Genomic DNA, 20,136 nt, shown 5'->3' on the forward strand with positions numbered 1-20,136 from the left:
CTTATGAAAGAAGAATCCCATGCACCGCTACAGACTGGGGACCGACTGGCTAAGCAGCAGTTCTGCAGAAAAGTGACCTGGGGATTACAGTGGACGAGAAGCTGGATATGAGTCAGCAGTGTGCCCTTGTTGTCAAGAAGGCCAATGGCATATTGGGCTCTATTCGTGGGAGCATTGCCAGCATATCGAGGGAAATGATTATTCCCCTCTACTCAGCACTGGTGAGGTCAGACCTGGAGTACTGCATCCAGTTTTAGTTCCTCCACTACAGAAGGGATGTGGACAAATTGGAGAGAGTCCAGCGGAGGGCAACAAAAATGATTAGGGGGCTGGGGCACATGACTTACGAGAAGAGGCTGAGGGAACTGGGGTTATGTAGTCTACAGAAGAGAAGAGTGAGGGGAGATTTGATAGCAGCCTTCAACTACCTGAAGGGGGGTTCCAAAGAGGATGGAGCTCGGCTGTTCTCAGTGGTGGCAGATGACCGAACAAGGAGCAATGGTCTCAAGTTGCAGTGGGGGTGGTCTAGGTTGGATATTAGAAAACACTATTTCACTAGGAGGGTGGTGAAGCACTGGAATGGGTTACCTAGCGAAGTGGTGGAATCTCCATCCTTAGAGGTTTTTAAGGCCCAGCTTGACAGAGCACTGGCTGGGATGATTTAGTGGGTGTTGGTCCTGCTTTGAGCAGGGGATTGGATTAGATGACCTCCTGAAATCTCTTCCAACCCAATATTCTATGATACTGTAATGCAACACTGAGTACAGGGTTTTGTGACAAAATGGAAAAGTTGTTTCATATACTAAACAAGTTCCTTCCTCCTTGATATAAATATGCAAGTAAAGTGTGCCATTAAGAGTATCTGGTATACATGCAAAGAAACAACTTTCAAGTTCTAGTCCAAGATTTAAAGAGGTGGGTGCTTCAAAGCAGGCTTCTTAGTCCATAATGAGGTGGCTTGAATTTTGAAATGCTAAGTATAACACCGACAGACAGTCGTTGGCGGGCGGGATCGAACCTGGGACTCTGGAGCTAAATGCATGAGCCTCTACTGTGTGAGCTAAAAGCCACATGGCTTTTAGCTAAGGCTGTAGAGCAGATTCATTAATCTCTCTCTCAAAGTGGTCTCGGTGCTACTAAATGGGGACAAAGCACCACACCCAAGAGGTTTTTGCCGCCTCAAGCAAAAACAAACAAACAAACAAAAAAAACCAAGAGTGCTGCCGAAACACCCCCTGCCCTCCCGAGCGCCACGGCATGCCGCCGAAACACAAATAACCCACCCTCCCGAGTGCCGCCTGGCCGAAACAAAAATAACAACAAAAAAACCCGAGCGCCCCCCGCCACACCAAGATTGGCCGCCCCTTACAAGGTGCTGCCCCAAGCACGTGCTTGGTCGGCTGGTGCCTGGAGCCGGCCCTGTACATAAGCATTCAGTATTTCCCACTAAAGTCAATGGAAGCTGCTGAGTAGTCAACATTTTGGGGAAAAAAAACAAAAAAAACAAAACCCAACCAAACTTTGCAAGCACCATGTTTCTCATGAAGACTCTGACTATGCAAAAATTAAAGTTTTTACCTTCAACTGTTCTGGAGTTATTTTGCTAGAAAAAAATACCACAATCCGACAACTAAGGTTTGTTTTTGTTTTTTAAAAATCGTTCCACCTTCCCATCACTGCCTCACCCATAAGGAGAACAGGAGAACTTGTGGCACCTTAGAGACTAACAAATTTATTTGAGCATAAGCTTTCGTGGGCTACAGCCCACTTCATCGGATGCATAGAATGGAGCATATAGTAAGGAGATATATATACACATACAGAAAACATAAAATTTGGGAGTTGTCCTACCAATTCTAAGAGGCAAAGGGAACTCACTTGAATTTTCCAATGAAACACAACTTTGGACCAAGTGTAAATCATGGAAATTTAAGATTATGAGCAGCTGAAAAGAGTAGCCTAGAATGGAAAGCCTTTCTCAACATTAAGCATTGCATTTGCTAATGACTAATCCTGTAGGAAACTCAACATCTTATGGCAGTATCTGTAACTGGGTAAAATGTAGTGCAGGAAAATCTCTCTCCATTAGGAGGCAAAGAAAAAAAGGTAACATCAATTCAACATGCAGAAAAGAAAATCATTTGTGAGGATGACAATAAGAAGATATTATTTTCCTTTTCTCTATAGAAATGCAGTAACACAGCCCCACCCCTTTCTGTGCTCAGTCACTGACTATGGGTGAAGGTCCAGCCTACCTCTCTCTGGGATAATTTCTGTTTATCAGCCTGTTTGACTTTGGGACTGTTAGCCAGCAGATGGCGCAGCTTCACATAGCTCTTCCATAGCTTTTGGTACCTGCAGGAAAGAACAGAATAAAAAACACATCTAGGTCACATACTAGAAGTACACAACATGAGTGCCTCATTGATTGATCTTATGAACCGATTAGCTCTCACTAACAAAGTGCAAAGAATCCCTGCAACTTCACTCTAAAAAAGGTATCTCTGATGGGTCACGTTTCAGTGGAGGGTATTGTGTAGGGTGACCAGATGTCCCAATTTTTGGGTCTTTTTCTTATATAGGCTCCTATTATCCCCCACCCCCTGTCCCGATTTTTCAGGTTTGCTGTCTGGTCATCCTAGTATTGTGTGGCCCTGAGTCAAAGCCTTTTTTTAACTCATGTGAATGACTCCTCTTCTTGATATGACGTCCAGATGTCACTTATAGCAAGACTAAATGCAGCCCTTATATTGTGCAAAAAAAAAAAAAAAGTTTCAGTCAAAGCAGAAGGTAAAACTGCCCAATTTATGCACAGTATTTTTTTTTTTAAATCATAGCAGAAGCAGACTCTCAACACAAAATCAAATTCTTTTAAAATGAAGCAAAGGAGGGATCAAAGTATTTGCTTTAGTGATCTATTTTCTTCTCTGTTTTGTCTGCACAACTAGCACTAGTTTAGAGTGGTGGTTTAGTGTGAAGATTCCATATTACTGACGCTCCATCAAATGGAGCAGCAGCTATTTTACTGTTTCAGAATCCTCATAACTCCAGCACACACACCAGCCCATTCCTTGCTTACTAGAGTCTGTTTATAGCTATTTCACCCCATCATTCTCCAGTGCATTTCCTCGGCCCTAGAGACTCCAGCGTCTGCTTGGTCTATAAAACAAATTGGAAACTGGAAATCTACAGGCTACTTCTACACTATTTTCTTTTCATTTCAGTAAAGGATTCCAGCACCAGAACAATTTTCAAAACAGATAATACATTTATCTGTCCAAAAAGAAAAAATGACAAAAACAAATCATCCTGCCAAGTAAAACAAACCAACAAACCGAACATCCCAACCAGATTTTTTTTTACCCCAAAAAAGGAGAGGCAGAGACTCCTTGAAGTCCAACTAGGGACTTGGCTATTGCTACCGATTTTGCATGGAAGGCACTCAGATACTACAGAATGAGCAGGAGAATAAGAAAAATAATAATAATAAAAAAGATTGATTTATAGTTCTTTTCACTTAGCTATATCAGAAACTTGGACAAGAAAAAAAACACACCAAATGGAACTTTTCTGAATACCTTAGTATTAGGTATTTCACACACGACATGAGGGCCTACATTTATGAAGTCAACTTAGGCTCTGTATATACTCCGAGCTAGGGGTATGATTGTCCTGCTCATGCACACATACTCACACTAGCTCTCATCGAGCTATAGCACAAGTATAACGAGCAGTGGAGCTGAGGTAGCCTGGGTAGCAGCAGCAGAGGCACGGCTGATCCGGGACAAGGACATAGCCACGGGTTTCATAACCTTTCTATCAAGTGCATAATTTTATTATTGCATGAATTTGACGTGCTCGTTTTGAAAATCTAAAATTGATAAAGGAATATATACAGAACAGAATTAGACTTCAGAAGTGGAAAAAACAGCTACATTTCAGATTCTTTAGTTTATAAAAGCCAGCTCCTGCTCCCACTCCTATTGCAGAAAACGGTAAGCTTGCCATCAACTTCAATAGTCATGTGACTAGGCCCTTCCTGAACAACAAACCAAAAACAGTAACTCTTTTTTTTTTTTTATAAACATAAGCTTTAAGGAAAATTTCTTACTGAGGGTCTCCAGCATAACTGAGTTGAGCAGGCCGTATCCCAAAGTGAACAATAATGGGAAAAGTAATCACATCAGGGTTGAACTGCTCACGGTCCAGTTGATCAATACGAACTGAACTGGGTTTCTAGGAAGAAAATCAATACAGTTTATCTAATTAACAAGAGCGCTAGTGATATTTTATTGGATACATTATGACGTTGTCCAGGACCTGACAAATGAATGACATCATCATTCTGAGAAGCGGAGAAGACTTTCAACATATTGAAATGAATAAGAGAGATATTTTAGCTATATATGTAGAAAACCATTAATATATAATAATATGTGGCACTTACAGGGCTGACCAATGTAAACTAATTGGTTATCACAGCAACCCTGCAATACAGGTATTATCCTTATTTACAGCGGAGAGGGAATTGAGGTTTTGAGAGTTTCTGAGAATTTCACATGAATTACTAAAGGCCAAACATTAAGTTGGTACCAGAGCCAGGATCGAATCTGTCGATCTGACTACTATTCCTGTATTTGATTCACTAGATCAGTGGTTCTCAAAGCTGGTCCGTTGCTTGTTCAGGGAAAGCCCCTGGTGGGCCGGGCCGGTTTGTTTACCTGCCTCATCCGCAGGTTCAGCCGATCGCAGCTCCCACTGGCTGCAGTTTGCTGCTCCAGGCCAATGGGTGTTGCGGTAAGCGGCACAGGCCAAGGGATGTGCTGACCGCCGCTTCTCGCAGCCCCCATTGTCCTGGAGGGGCGAACCGCAGCCAGTGGGAGCCGCGATGGGCCAAACCTGCGGATGCGGCAGGTAAACAAACTGGCCCGGCCCACCAGGGGCTTTCCCTGAACAAGCGGCAGACCAGCTTTGAGAACCACTGGACTAGACCATCTCACCTCTCTAATTTTAGACCCATCCAATCACACAGACTAAATGGCATTAAAAATTGTAGCGTCACTCTTACAAAATGCTCCAAAGTCAATGTGTATAATGAGGAACGCAGTTTTGAATAATGAGGAATACTTGGTCCTTTTCGCACTTGAAAACAGATCTTTTAAAAGCAAAACTGTAGAAGGAAATGATTTTCACTTCATCTCTAAAAATGGAGAACATGAATAACTCCACATCATTGCAGTTGATGTGCCGTTTGTAGTGCTCTTTGTAGCATATGCAAAAACCTTAGCTAAAGTTCCACAGTTGAATCTCTCTGCACAAATATTTTCTCCATTATCTTGCAAGCTGTTTTGTTATGTACCCAAACGATTTCCCACCTGGCAATTAGCTGTTTGGATGATGCTAAAGCTATCAAGTTCTCTGAAGTGTCTGAAAAGATACATTACTTAGAGTCGTCTTTATATTAAAACTGCCAATTTAGCAAAGAACTTCCGCATAGAAAAGTTACCTTATTTCTTATGACGTTATTAGTTATGAATGGCTATTGCTATTACATAATTATATTATTTTTAAAGTGTGTTTATAACAAATCTTTCATTCCCAAAATAAGTGTTTTACAAACAGATACCAACTATATAGAGGGATCATTTCCCCCACTGGTGAAATGCAGCCACTTCTGGAATTAAATGGTGAAAATGATTGTCAGAGGACAGAATTACAATACCAGTCCAAGTGAAAATAAATGTTTATCAGCTATCCTTTTTACATGATAATGGAAAATGAAATATTTTACTTGACCATCAAAAAATTTAATTTTTAAAATTACTCCACCCTACAAACAGGTGAAGAAAGTTTTTTTTTTTAAAGGCTTATATACATAATAGTTTAGATGAGGATATGAAGAAGTCTAAAGGAATTTAAAAATGAAAACACAGGGAGGATTTTTAGGAGTCTGATTACTGTTTCTGAAACAAGAAGTTAACAAGGACCTGAGATTAGAAGTCACTTTAAAAAAGAAATGGAGTAAGTTTATCATCTTTTTGCTTTTTTAAGATCTATGAAGGCAACTTTGAAAGGTTTTTATTTATTAAAATAAGGTTTTTTTCTGATTCCCCCCAAGCATTAGAAACTCCGGTCTTTTCTACCCTACTTTTCCTGGACAACATCTGAGAAACTGGTAGGATAAGGACATCATGGGTACTAAGGAAACTAAACCTGATTAATAGAATAAAAATCTCAAACTATCAGAAACATTTTGGCCAACCTTTTTGAATTCGGATGCCTACAGTTTAGACACCTAAGTCAAAGTGGCTTGCAGGGGTTCCCACTGAAGTCAATGGGAAATCAGCACCTTCTAAAAATCACACCACTTTTATTTAGGTACTTAAATATAGATGCTGAGGCCTAACTTGAGGCACCCAACTTTGAAAGAACATTGGCCTTGTGATTTGTTTCTGAATTAAACAGATGTTAATGAACACCTGATAAATAATTCTCACAAAGTAACTCTTTGCTAAAGACTCAAACCCCTTCTCTTTCAATTTCAGACTGGGAAAGATCCACATCCAACTCTCTGGTTTCTCAAGTAGACCTCCAGCAAAAATATGGGTGACCACACTTGATATTTATAGTATTTCTAAAGATAAAAAACATCTGAGACCTTATTCATACAGTACATCATTAATAAGCAAAGAGGACACAACCAAATTAGTCTTCTCCTTTCACAGTTATATTTCTTATGGATAGGGCCTGGTCTTTACTAGGAAATTAGATTGGTATAACTACATCACTCAGGGGTGTGAAAAATCCACATCCCTGAGAAACAGAGTTAAAGCGACCTAAGCCCCAGTGTAGACAGCGCTAAGTCAGTGGGAGAATTCTCTTGTCGACCTAGCTACCACCTCACAAAGAGATGGATTACCTCATCCTATGGAGAAGACCTCCCTTTGGTGTAGGTAGTGTGTGCACTGAAGCACTACAGCAGCATAACTGGAGCAGTGTAGCTGCGCCACCACAGCATTTTACACATAGACAAACCCCAATACTATGAGATCATTTAATGACCACAAGTGATCATGGACTTAGTTTTAACATCTCATCCAATACATAGAACCTCCGGCAACATAGTACTACGCTGAAGCATACAGAGATGTTGATTCATTACTGATTGACAGGAAAGAGGTGCTATTTTTCCCATCCAAATATTGATCAAGCCAGACATTTGTGTATCTTAAAAAATCTGACGACATTACAGGTGTATAAAATATGCATTTATGTTCGCTGGAAGAGAAGCAGGATTTGTAAAAGAAAGCTTAAAGTATTACATGTTGGATTAAAATGTATGGATTAGTTTTTCCAAACCAAATTTGAGAAACCAAGAAAATGACATGAATATATTAAATTGTTTAAAATAATGCTGGTCTATTGTTACTTCTTTAAAGTCTAAATCTAAATCTAAAATTATGCCTAACAAAATATTTCTCCTCTCCATATATCATATTTATTCTTCAAATTTTAAAATAATCAAGTTTTTCTCTATCTTTTTATTTGCTCCCAGCATGAATTCTTATTTCACAAATGATATAGTGAAGAAAAACAGCAAAATAAATGTTTACTTTTTTATCTTTACAGTGTTTTTACTTTGCTGTATTAAGTTGACAAAAATTGAATTTAAGAAATGTCATTTTCTAATGCATTGTTTCATATGGTCTTCACAATAATGTATCTGCTGATCAAATGGGGGATAAAATGCATGGAAGATACTCTCATACTCCATTTCTCACTTACTTTTACACTCAGAGGATGTAATAATCATTTAAAAAATCCACATACTAAGAAAAAAAAAATGTCACAACCTTCTTAAAAGAAACAAAGGGCATTAATGATCTCTTCCCTTCATGGTATTGTAATACAACAACAACATTTTAAGGCATAGGAAATTGCCTTTATGTTTTTGTATACCCATACCAACACCCGCACACATATTCATCCCATAGTTTCCTTCCAGAATGTCAAGACTGCATAGTTAAGTACTCAAATGGCAGGAGATACCAAAGTTAATGTTACAAATGCAAACTCATTCCCCTTAATTACATGAGTACATACTATTTCTTAAATGATACATTAGTAGCGTATATTTTTTCTACAAGTTTACATATAACTAGAGCTTCTGTTTTTTGTGTTTATTAATTTCATTTTCTGGTGATTATTTAAAAAAAAAATTAGTTTTACATAGATATCCACAACATGGGGGTTTTCAGGGCTCTTTGTATATACAAATATGTATATAATATACATTACTCACTTCAGTAGGGTATACTCTAATCTGTAATTGCTTTGTAATGTTTCCATGTGCGGTTTAATGTAGCATAGTTTCAAACAGCACTAGGTTCAGCACAGTAGGGAACCTTTAGTGTGCACCAACAAGGTCTGCATGCATCAATTAATGTGCAACACATTTGTGCGCTTTAGAAACCACACCCCCGTAGTCTGCATTACTGCTCTGTGTAGACAAGACCTCAGATATAATTTCTGGTGTTTTTCCAGTTTGTACTGAATAAACATCAGATTATTTTTCTTTTTGGGGGGGGAGGGGGTGTTTTATCTGTGTTTCTTGGTTAAAAATGAAAATCAAAAGCCTTGCATACAACAAGAAGGAATAGATTTTCAGCTAGTTCAAATCAGCATAGCTCTACTGAGTCAATGGAGCTATCCCAATTTACACCAATTGGGAATCTGGGCTATAGTGACCTCTATTATTGTATATTACTCTTGTGTGTCAGAGTCTGTGACATTTACTATAGGCAGCACTACTGTTAAGGCTGCCTAATACTTTCTGTTAGAAGATCCTGTTTACAATTGCTTATAACTTTGCCAAAATTTAACCATTTGGGCTGAAATTTTCCATGCTGAGAGTCTGCCACAGACTGATTTTTCTTTCTTTTTTTTTTTTTTGGAAAGTGTCAGCAAGAACAGTTCACCTAGAACGAGGTTAAGGAAAATACACTGTTCTGCCCAGATTAAAAATATCCTTACAGTTACTTTACTGAGAACCTCTAGTACCTCCATACTTTGAAACAGGAACTTGAAATCTGGCAAGAAAGTTATGCTGGCTACATCAGATATATGCTTTTTTAATACACAGAATGGACAGTGTTCTGGAAATGATGCAGGTTTTTGTAGTAAAGGAGGCTGTTGTCTGTAAGACCCTGCCTCATTTGTTGCGGAAGTTGATAGGAGAAAGAGGCAAAGCATTTCTATAAGAAAAAGAGTGGTCTTGTGATTAAAGAAGTTAAATGCCACCCTAGATAATCAGACTCTAATCCTGTCTCCGCCACTGAGTTCTATGTGATGTTGAGCCGGTCATTTAAACCAACTTTTCAAAGGTGCCATTAACTGTGTGTTCTTCATTTTCTGGGTGCCCAACTGACACATGTGGGGTCAAATTTACAGAAGGGCTGAGCATTCACAGCAGCAACTGAAATTGATTAAAACTTTGCTTTCAATGTATAAAGTGATATTAAAAAAAACGAGTACTCTGAAAATACCAGGCCATATGTGTTTCAAGTTGGATATTCAAAATCAGTAGACACTTGATAATTTTGGCATTACTATCTCCTTGCCTCAGATCTCCACGTGTGAAATAGGGATGATAACACCACCTAATATCACAAAGGTGTTCTGAAAATAAAGTCATTACTGTCAGTGAAGCACTCAATAAGAAAATTAACAATTCTGTATTCAGTGCAGAGTTGATTGGTGTACATTAAATAAGGCCACACACTGATTAAGGAAGATGAAAGGAATTATTGAATAACTACCCACCCTCAGAACGAAGCAGGGGTGCTCTAGATAAATAGTATGTGATCATGTAGTTAAAGATTATCATAATCCATATGCACAAGGGGACCAAATTAGGGTTGCACAAGCTTAAAACATTGCAATTTCAATGTATACATTGATATGTTGTTAGTCTGTAAACCTGCTCTTGCACGTCTGCCAAAGAATAGGGCAGCAAGTGTGAACTTCGTCCAGACGCTGGATCAGGTGAATTCACTCCCATAGATCTATAATATTTTGCATCCTCAATTCTATTACATTCGGCACACTTTCAATACAGTTACTCCAAGAGCACTGACATCAAAGGATTCTTGTTCATCCCTCTGGATTCCTTCTCCCTTTCCAATTTAGCCTACGCCAAACTCATTGAACCATAATCGTAGTGCACGCATGGTTTATTTATAGATCAAAAATGTTTGCAGTACCATGCCAGGACTGGTAACAATCATCCCTTTGCACTCTTCTGCATATTTCTGCCATTCCAGCTCTTCCCACTGAAGCATATTGGCAATCTCCTCCTCTGGGACTAAAGGTTTGTTGCATCGTAACAAGTAGAGTAGGATCTGATGCATTGACAGCACTTCTTTCCCTCCATCTTAAAAACAGATTAAAAACATTTATTAAAAATATCCCTCCCTTCAAAGCGTTATTAAAGGAAAATAATGCAGAAGTAGTAAAATGTTCAGATGGGTTAAACAAAGCGCAAACTGCTCAAACAATTAACTAATAGGAACACAAATATTTTATTGATGAATAATGCATGGGCATAAGCACCTCAATTTGCTCAACTAGAAACAATAACATTAATGGTAGAAAGAATAATAGCTTAAATCTTTTTGAAAGCCTCAAGTTAACTTACTTGGCCGGATAGCTTTAAAATCTGCATATAGAACCATAAGTTATATAGTCCAGTTACATTCTGCCTTTTTACATTTTATCATTTCCTTTTACAACAATAGTTTTAAACTGTTTAGACATTATGTGGCTTTCTGGAGGAACATTCAAGAATTTTATGGGACGTTTATGGATGCGCGCGATAAGTTATCCTGGCATTACGGACCAATATTCAGTGTTTATGTGCTGCACCTGCAGTAATGAAGACTAAAGAGTAGCCTGGGCTCATGCTGAGTTACTGTCTCTGGATGAACCAAGTACATGTTAAAACTACTAACTACTTCTGAGAAGTGCAGAAATGTGCATTGCCAAGACTGCGTTTTGTGACAAGTATAAAAAGCACCCTGACTTGGACTAAGCAGTCAATCATGACCACGAGGAGCACAAAAGTAGAGATTAATTCATAATGGTCCTGTCATGGCATTTTATTGAGGAGCTATCCACCACTCAAATTCTACATGTAAACTTGCTTGTGGAGGAAATGTTTGGATAAAAGATGACGCATGCTGCTAAGATTCCTTCAGATACGAGACTCTCAAATCCTTTCCTTAAACAAAAAGAGTTTAATCTGTAAATATGGCGACGTCATTAAGTGAAAGGATTCATCATTACAAAGAAGCAGAAAATTTCAGTCCACTTCCCTTCATAAGCTGGCCTGTTCTGGTCAAGTCACAATATGCTATTTGAAAAATGCATAGAGTCTTGTGCAAGGAGATGAGCAGAAACCAAGGTCTACAAATATTATGATGAAAATGCTATAGCACAAAGACTGAAGTAATAGTCTGAGAATCATATGGAAAGTCTTCCTGAATCACCAGGTTAGGGTGGTACAGTTTAAACCTCCAACCAATATAAACAAGTAGGCAAGTGATTCTCTAATTCCAACAGGGTTAGATTGATGAAGTAAAGAAAATACTAGGACTGTGGAAGATCAGGTACATGACCTACGCGAGCAATCTTCTAGAAGACTTTCTTCAGTAGAATTAACCTTGTTCTAAATTCCAGTATAAAACCTACAACTGGGAAACATACCCGAACTCCCTTTGTAATGATAAACTATTCTTAACAGCTACAGAAGCAGATAGAATAGGCTACACTGGCAGCCTAAAATGCAAAAACAACTTCTTAATTTGAAAATATTCCCACTCAACTGACCTCACCTGGCAACAACTAATTTATTTAATTTGGCAAGAGGTAGCCCCTGAGCAGCAGCATCTAGGGTATGTACACCAAATTGCTTACTTGAACAAATATGGGGCTCATGAAGTTACAAGAGGAGAGTCTATGCTGTGGTCTAAGCCAAAGATGATGGTACTGGACCCAGTTCTGAAATCTGGCCTCTTTTAGGCTTTCCCAGTGTTCATGGTCAAAATAATACATCAAGTATCAGAGGGGTAGCCGTGTTAGTCTGAATCTGTAAAAAGCAACAGAGGGTCCTGTGGCACCTTTGAGACTAACAGAGGTACTGGGAGCATAAGCTTTCGTGGGTAAGAACCTCACTTCTTCAGATGCAAGTAATGGAAATCTCCAGAGGCAGGTATATATCAGTGTGGAGATAACGAGGTTAGTTCAATCAGGGAGGGTGAGGTGCTCTGCTCAGACAGGCCCAGAAGAGAAACCAACAGAACTCCACTGGCCATCACCTACAGTCCTCAGCTTAAACCTCTACAACGCATCATCAGTGATCTACAACCCATCCTGGACAATGATCCCTCACTTTCACAGACCTTGGGAGGCAGGCCAGTCCTCGCCCACAGACAACCTGCCAACCTTAAGCATATTCTCACCAGCAACCACGCACCGCACCATAACAACTCTCACTCAGGAACCAACCCATGCAACAAACCTCGATGCCAACTCTGCCCACATATCTACACCAGCAACACCATCACTGGACCTAACCAGATCAGCTACAACATCACCGGCTCATTCACCTGCACGTCCACCAATGTTATATATGCCATCATATGCCAGCAATGCCCCTCTGCTATGTACATTGGCCAAACTGGACAGTCACTACGCAAGAGGATAAATGGACACAAGTCAGATATCAGGAATGGCAATATACAAAAACCTGTAGGAGAACACTTCAACCTCCCTGGCCACACAATAGCAGATGTAAAGGTAGCCATCTTACAGCAAAAAAACTTCAGGACCAGACTCCAAAGAGAAACTGCTGAGCTCCAGTTCATTTGCAAATTTGACACCATCAGATCAGGATTAAACAAAGACTGTGAATGGCTATCCAACTACAGAAACAGTTTCTCCTCCCTTGGTGTTCACACCTCAACTGCTAGCAGAGCACCTCACCCTCCCTGATTGAACTAACCTCGTTATCTCCACACTGATATATACCTGCCTCTGGAGATTTCCATTACTTGCATCTGAAGAAGTGAGGTTCTTACCCACGAAAGCTTATGCTCCCAGTACCTCTGTTAGTCTCAAAGGTGCCACAGGACCCTCTGTTGCAAAATAATACATGTTTGTGGACTCCCCCGTCCACTGACCACGGATCCCAAAGAAAATCAACTACTCCATAATGTGTGTTTCCCTGACATTCTGAAAAATTAGGTACAGTATATTACCGCTCTTCATCTCCAAGGCCTATGGCATTGAGCAAATATGAGTTGATTAGCTCAATGTTCTGAGCGACACAATGCCTGCCAGCTCAGCCAGCTCGTGCAGATATTGTGAAAGTTAGAGACTGTATCTCTTTACCTCTGTTTGAAAGACATAAGACAAGAAAATGGGAGGGGTAACGGAAATCAAACAACTTATCCCTATATCTCTAAGAAGGCAGCGGATGAATGTGTGGGGATATATTGCACCAATATCTTCAAAGAAGAACTATAGATAAATAATATTCGGCAAATATACTCAGGTCGATGGATTCTCATTCTGTAGAGATTAAGAAGCTCCAGGTATGTTTCTCAGAAAAAATAATAATATAAACTCACAATCAGAAAAGGATAAGATGCCTCACAATGCGGAAATACCAGTTAAGAGATATACCCCAAAAACAACCAACCAAACCTAGCGGGGTAGAACTAGACAACTTCTAACCTAGAAATATGTTACACACTTCACATAGGTCAAATCTATTTTCATTTTGTACTGAGATCAAGTGATGACCCAGAGCCACATGTGGCCAATTTTGCAAATCGCCTGAACAGAACTGAAATGATGTTTGCCACCAAACATCAGACATTTGCTTCTGACTGAATACAATTTAAGATGCAGACCTGCTAAGGAACAGCAGTGATAGACGCAGTCAGACAGCTTTTAATATCCTGACTGCAGAGGCAAGCCAAACCATTTTTGAAGCTGGTTTAGCTACAACTACATTTACAATTTCAAATATGGTTCAAATCTCAGTGAAGACAGGGTCTTAGACATGATTCTCCTCAAGACAGATTGTTTCATGCCACATCTGCACTCTTAGTCAAAAAGCTGGAGGTACATTCTTAGAGATTATTATCTGGAATAGATTAAGACCAAAAGCCATTCTACTTTATCCCATGGTACTTACAATAAGGTGGATCAGTCACTAAAGCCCTGAAGCTCACTTGTTCAGCAAGCTGAAATCATTGCTACTAAAAATAAACCCTTCTGCCAGAAGTGTCAGTGACTGTGAGAAGTGCTTCAAATGGAGATTTTTGGGGGGACAATAATAATAATGTGACACCAGAAGCAGTCTAGAGGGACATATTAAATGCAAGATGGCCCTTAGTCCTGTATTCTGGGGGAAGAACAGGAGAGGAGTTTACTTTCCACAAGGTCACAGAAACCCGAAATGGCAAATAAACTGAGTGCTGATGTCTGTATCCAAGACTGAGGCAAAAAATAGAAAGGAAAGCGAAAGTTTTTGAATGAGGCAAGCAAAAGGACCCATCAGGGCCTATTCACACTAGACTGAAAAGCTTTTCCACTTGAATGGTATATATTCTTGTAAACTCCTTCTGCATAGTTGGAGAGCTTGAGACACTTAAGTACCTCTTCCATCTCATGAGTCGTGCTGAAGTAAGTGCCAGGTTGGGATGGAAAGAGATGTCCTGGTTCTGAGTGACCCAGCCATGACTAGGCTGTAACTTTATGGGATCAGGTAACTATTATCTCCAGGAGGAGAAGAAACCAGTTGTCTTTGCACCACTAAGGATCAATTAAACTTTTGTCATTTGAAGGATCAGTGGTTAAATGTATATGAACACCTTTTCCTAAAGGATGGAGAAGTACTGTCCCTGTGGTCTATACCCCTCTCCTCCTCCACACAGCTACCAGTAACCCTTGTTTAGGAGATAAAGCCAACTTTACGTGACATTAGGTCTCTAAACAGCCAAAATAAATAGAGGACTGCTCTCATATCAAGAATATTTCTGTGGAAATGATTCTCCTGGAAGAACCAGAGGTAGATCTCCAGCTAGTATGTATTTTCGTAGCTCCACTGAAGTTATGAAAATGTATACCAATTGAGGATCTTCCCCCAGATACTGTGGGTGTGGGAAACCCCTAAGTAGGCTTTTCATACAAGAGTAGACACAGTCCTTTCTGCACCAAAGACTGTTCCTTGGCTTGAGGGCTGGATTAAACCAGGTCAGACTGGTGTTGTTTTTTTTCCTCTGGTGATTCACATCTTAATGCTCCAGAATCCCAGCTTCCATTAAAAAAAAAAAAAAAAAATCAAGTCTCTAGCTCTTTTGACTGCAAATAAAACTTTCACATTGTGGACCAAGTGCAAATCAAAGCAGTGATTCTGCCTGAACCTTCAGTCTATGTGAAGAAATAGCTATGAGGCCCATATAAATGGTTCTTCCTTGTTTGAAGAGATGCATAGGAGTTTGGACGTCTAATTTCCATCCAACCACATGATATAAACTTACCCGGAAGAAACCTCACAAACCGTGGCATGAAATGAAATCTTGGACAACAAGAATTGTCTTCAAATGAAGGACCTTAAATAAGAAAATTAACAGAAAAAGAATTAAGTCTCTGAAAACATATTTGCAGAAACAAAGGGTAAAGTCCTGGCTCTACTGAAATCAATGGAAGTTTTGCTATTGACTTCAACAGGGCCACAATTTCACCCAGAATATCTAAGTCTTCAGTGAAATTATCAAAACACAGCACAGTAAAATGGGAAGTAGAGATAATGTACTCTTTGGTCCACTATATAACAGAAATGTCCATGTGGGCAAGAAGAAAAAAATCTGCTTATATAATCAATGCATTAAAAAAAAAAAGTTCTAAAAGAACAAAGGAATAAAGAATTTGCTTTTGTTTTGATTTTGTCTTGTTCATTCCAATTAGTTCTTTCCAATAATAGTACTTATCTTTATACATACTAAAGAGAAAAAAAATGTTCTATGTTATTGTTTCTTTCTCCTTTCCAATGATATTAGTTAAGGCTTCATGTGAAAAGGAAAGCCCAAAATAGTATGTGATTTACAATTTTAAAAAGCAAAGAAGAGTACAATCAAAGCCAGTAATACTTAATCCAAAAACCAGATCATGCAATATATTCAATAACTAACCACAGGAAGCATACACAAAATATTCAACTTATATGCATCTCTGTGTTACAGCAAGTATTAAATAAATCTTCATAGGAAAACCCAAGCACCAAAAGAAATTTACATATTTTAAAGTGAAGTTCTTCTGAAATTTCTCTTGTTTTAGACTGAGCAAAAGTTTTAACTCTGAAATTTTGTTGTGTCACAGTCTTAAAATGTATGTATTTTTCCACCTGTCCTGGTAAGATTTTCAGCTATAATGATAGCTCAGTAAGCACAGGAATACTATGTGGCTGTCTATGTGACACTATTTTGTAGTTTCATTGTACTACAGGACAAATGTCTTTAGTCTGTGAGCTTGTCAGGGAAAAGACAGCATTCTTTTTGACACCCTGACAACAAAACCTCACAAACACATTATTGTGCAATATAAATAATATAATGAACAGCTCGTTTAAAACAAAAATCATGTAGGAGTAATTAAGGAAGTGTTAAATGTCTTATCCAAGAGACCTGGATGATAACTCTGAGCATTGTTAGTTTCTATATACCCACTATAACGAACCCTTATAAACTGTTTGCTCTTGGTAAAAGCAAACCGGAAACTTATCCATACTATTAAAAATTGAAAACATTCAATTTTGTTACTTCAAGTTCTCCTTTTTAAACCAAAGCATGTTTTAAAACCTAGGCATAATTACTGAATTCGTAAATAACATTTAATATTTCTGTGTGTGTATATTTTTAACTGTACAGTTACCTATAAGATTCCAGTCATAGAGTTCCAAAATATCTCTGAATAGATACAAAGAGAATAATTCAAGTCCTCTCACACAAAAATTCTGGAAAAGAAAAAGGCCAGAATATCATTATTCAAATATTTCAACACATAAATAATACAATTTGGAGATGATACTGCTCAATGATTAGTAAATCTTTAGGCGTATGACTGTCTGTTATTCATTTAAGCATCACTTAGCATTTGAGGCCTCTTCTGAAAGCATGTTAATGCATATTAAGGGTTCTTTATTAAAGGCCCAAATTCACACTGGAGACAGATACTATGAGCTCAGAACTGCAAGATAATTTACTATGCACCAAAAGCCTTTCACCTGAATAAGTTAAAGAGATGATATATTTATTACAAACACCTCTCTCATAATTCCCCACTCCTGCATCTTCTTGCTAAAAAGCTTATAAATCATCATTTGTGATCTCACCGCCACACCCTAAGCAACAAATAAGTACATCACAAATTGTGGATTATGATCTTAAGAGCAGAGAAATTCCTCAGCTCAACTGGGAAAGAAGCCACTCTAGTTTTCAGCCACAAATGAGGAGACTGTGTCTTAAAAACACTATTTTAGGTCAATATAAATTATATAAAATAACAGCTCAAGTCAATATAAATTGTATGCATATGAAGCCAACCAAAAATTCCAAACCCAACAAAATCTCTTTGGCAAGACTGCCTTGATAAGCAGGGTTTGCAAGCAGTGCCCTAGGCACAGGCAATCGACTAGGACTCCACAAAGACAAGATCCCTATTTTGGTTGCTGTCCTTTTATTACTTTAAATCAAGATTTGGAGACAGCACTGTAGATTCAGTATCAGGAAGTTAATCACACTGAGTTCCACATTAATCTTGTTTTGGAATTTTCGGCCTCTTGCATATATTTAGATAAATCTACTTCTGAGTGACAGAAAAAAGAAAGATAACTAAGAAAAAATATGTAAATATATGGGACTAAACTAAACATTGATCCTATCTTAGTAGTTAGTATGCAGGGTAAATCTACACCTAGACATGACGTTCCATTGCAGCAATTTACTCCACAAATTTTGCTTTATCAAAGACTGTCTTAATACAAACCACATTATAAATTGGAATTGCTTTGCTTGTATTTATAGGGATTTTTTTTTGTTTTGCATCAGTTTAGATTAAAAGACAGCCCTGTTCTAGTGACCAGAGCTCAGGGCTGGGAGTTAAAAAAGTCAAATACTAGTCTTAGGGCTAGTCTACACTGGCAACGTTAAAGCGCTCCTACCGCAGCATTTTAACGTGGCTTGTGTAGTCGCGGCAGAGCGCTGGGAGGGAGCTCTCCCAGTGCTCTAAAAAATCCACCTCCATGAGGGGTGCGGCTCCCAGCGCTGGTGCACTGTTTACACTGGCCCTTTACAATGCTGAAACTTGCTGTGCTCAGGCGGGTGTTTTTTCACACTCCTGAGTGAGAAAGTTGCAGCACTGTAAAGTGCCAGTGTAAACAAGCCCTTAGTTCCACCACCGATTTACATGGCAAACCACCACCTTATTATGCCTCAGTTTCCCCATTTGTAATGTAGGCACAGATACTTACCTTATTTCACAGGCATATTGTCTGAAATATATTTGTACAGATCTTTGAAAAGTTCAAAGAGGTATGGATAAAGCTGAGTATTCTTAATTTTATTTTCAATATATAGTGTTCTAGATATATGCTTAAAGCTTTATGTAGAAATTCTTAATTTTATTTTCAATATATAGTGTTCTAGATATATGCTTAAAGCTTTATGTAGAAATCATAGGTTTCCATTCAGCTATACATTCAGAGAATGCATGAGGCTAAATGCTACAGAGTTAATCCTTTAAACATATCAACAAATCATAACCTAAACTAACCTCTTGACTAATTATCGCCCTTACCTCAGGCATCATCTCTTCAATGAAATGAATTGTATAGTCAATGTTAAATCTGATTACTTTACATAGAGGAATCTGGAAGGAAAACAGAACAGAGGTTCAGTTTGAAAGGACATATGGCGTTGACTGCATCACTCATACAATTATGTTTCCTAAGAATTTTCATCTGATGAAAAGGGCACTTAGTAAAACTATTGCCTCAGTGAGTTCACATAAAGTTTGGGGCAGGAGGGAGAGAGAGAAATAGATGACTATAATAACTCCACTTGAGAAATAACATTGGAGTGACAGGAATCATTGGTCAAACAATGCCATCTACTGGAGATTATGTTTTGTTCAGCAAAAGCAAAATTCAGTAAACTAACAGATCTCTCTTCTCCCATTTTGAAAATGTTATACTTGTAGATGAATTTATTGTGCGTGGTAGAGGGTGCCAGACTGGTCTAGCAACCTAGAGGCAAAGTGTTTCTAGCCCACTACTAATTCTATTAGCCATATTGTTTTAACACATCTTTATATAATGGGAGCATGACACAGGGACTTGCAGTACAGATTTATAGGTTTACACGAAATAGAGCTAAAAAAACCACGTATAAGAGGGAACTATACCGGCTGGTAAGCCAAATATTTAATCATTTTTTAGTACATAAGCTTGCAAAATCCATAGACTGCCCCCCACCACCCTGCTTCTTTTAGAGGGACAATGTCAACCTGATTATTTTTTTAATTGAACAATTTCAAAAAATTTTAATTTGTTAGAATACCCCATGCAAATATTTTTCCAATCTCTTTGTCAAAATATTACAGAACTTTTTCTATTCTGCTGCTGCTACTGCTTATTATGATGAGGGTCTTTACAGGAAAGGAGAGTGGGCAGGCTCAAGATAACTACCACACATGCTTGGGCTAAACTCTCCATTTCTCCTTCACCTCCTTCATTTTTGTCTGCAGCCTCTTCAGTTTCAGTTTTACTGCAGTTGTTACTAGTAAATACACTAGCTCTCTCAGATCAGCGCATGAGACACATGTCATAATGTTAGCACATAAGACAGGAAATGCAACTGACTGTACATAAAGTGCTGTCAAACACATGAAGTAAACACACTGAAAAGAGAGAAAAATATTTTTTTCTGTAATCTCCATCAGTTATTTTTTGGGGGGGGGAAAGGAGAGTGTTGCCATGAATTTTCATATGGAAACATAGTCTTCAAGACGATA

At 38.6% G+C, this 20,136-nt stretch overlaps 1 protein-coding gene across 5 annotated transcripts in view; it reads right to left on the reverse strand.

The window, feature by feature from the left end:
* DROSHA (drosha ribonuclease III) overlaps positions 1–20,136 on the reverse strand; it is a 92,709-nt gene that overhangs the window by 44,435 nt on the left and 28,138 nt on the right. For 3 of the 5 annotated variants that reach the window (XM_065584795.1, XM_065584793.1, XM_065584797.1), the window contains exons 10-15: positions 18,898–18,993; positions 16,999–17,080; positions 15,609–15,680; positions 10,263–10,432; positions 4,112–4,236; positions 2,256–2,355 (exon numbers count right to left, since the gene is read on the reverse strand). In XM_065584795.1, coding sequence (XP_065440867.1) covers positions 2,256–2,355; positions 4,112–4,236; positions 10,263–10,432; positions 15,609–15,680; positions 16,999–17,080; positions 18,898–18,993 — 645 coding nt within the window. The remainder of the gene's footprint in view (positions 1–2,255; positions 2,356–4,111; positions 4,237–10,262; positions 10,433–15,608; positions 15,681–16,998; positions 17,081–18,897; positions 18,994–20,136) is intronic. The other 2 variants (XM_065584796.1, XM_065584794.1) reach the window with 1 other exon arrangement.

The sequence above is a fragment of the Chrysemys picta genome, chromosome 2 (assembly GCF_011386835.1).
Source record: "Chrysemys picta bellii isolate R12L10 chromosome 2, ASM1138683v2, whole genome shotgun sequence".
Lineage (NCBI taxonomy): Eukaryota > Metazoa > Chordata > Testudines > Emydidae > Chrysemys > Chrysemys picta.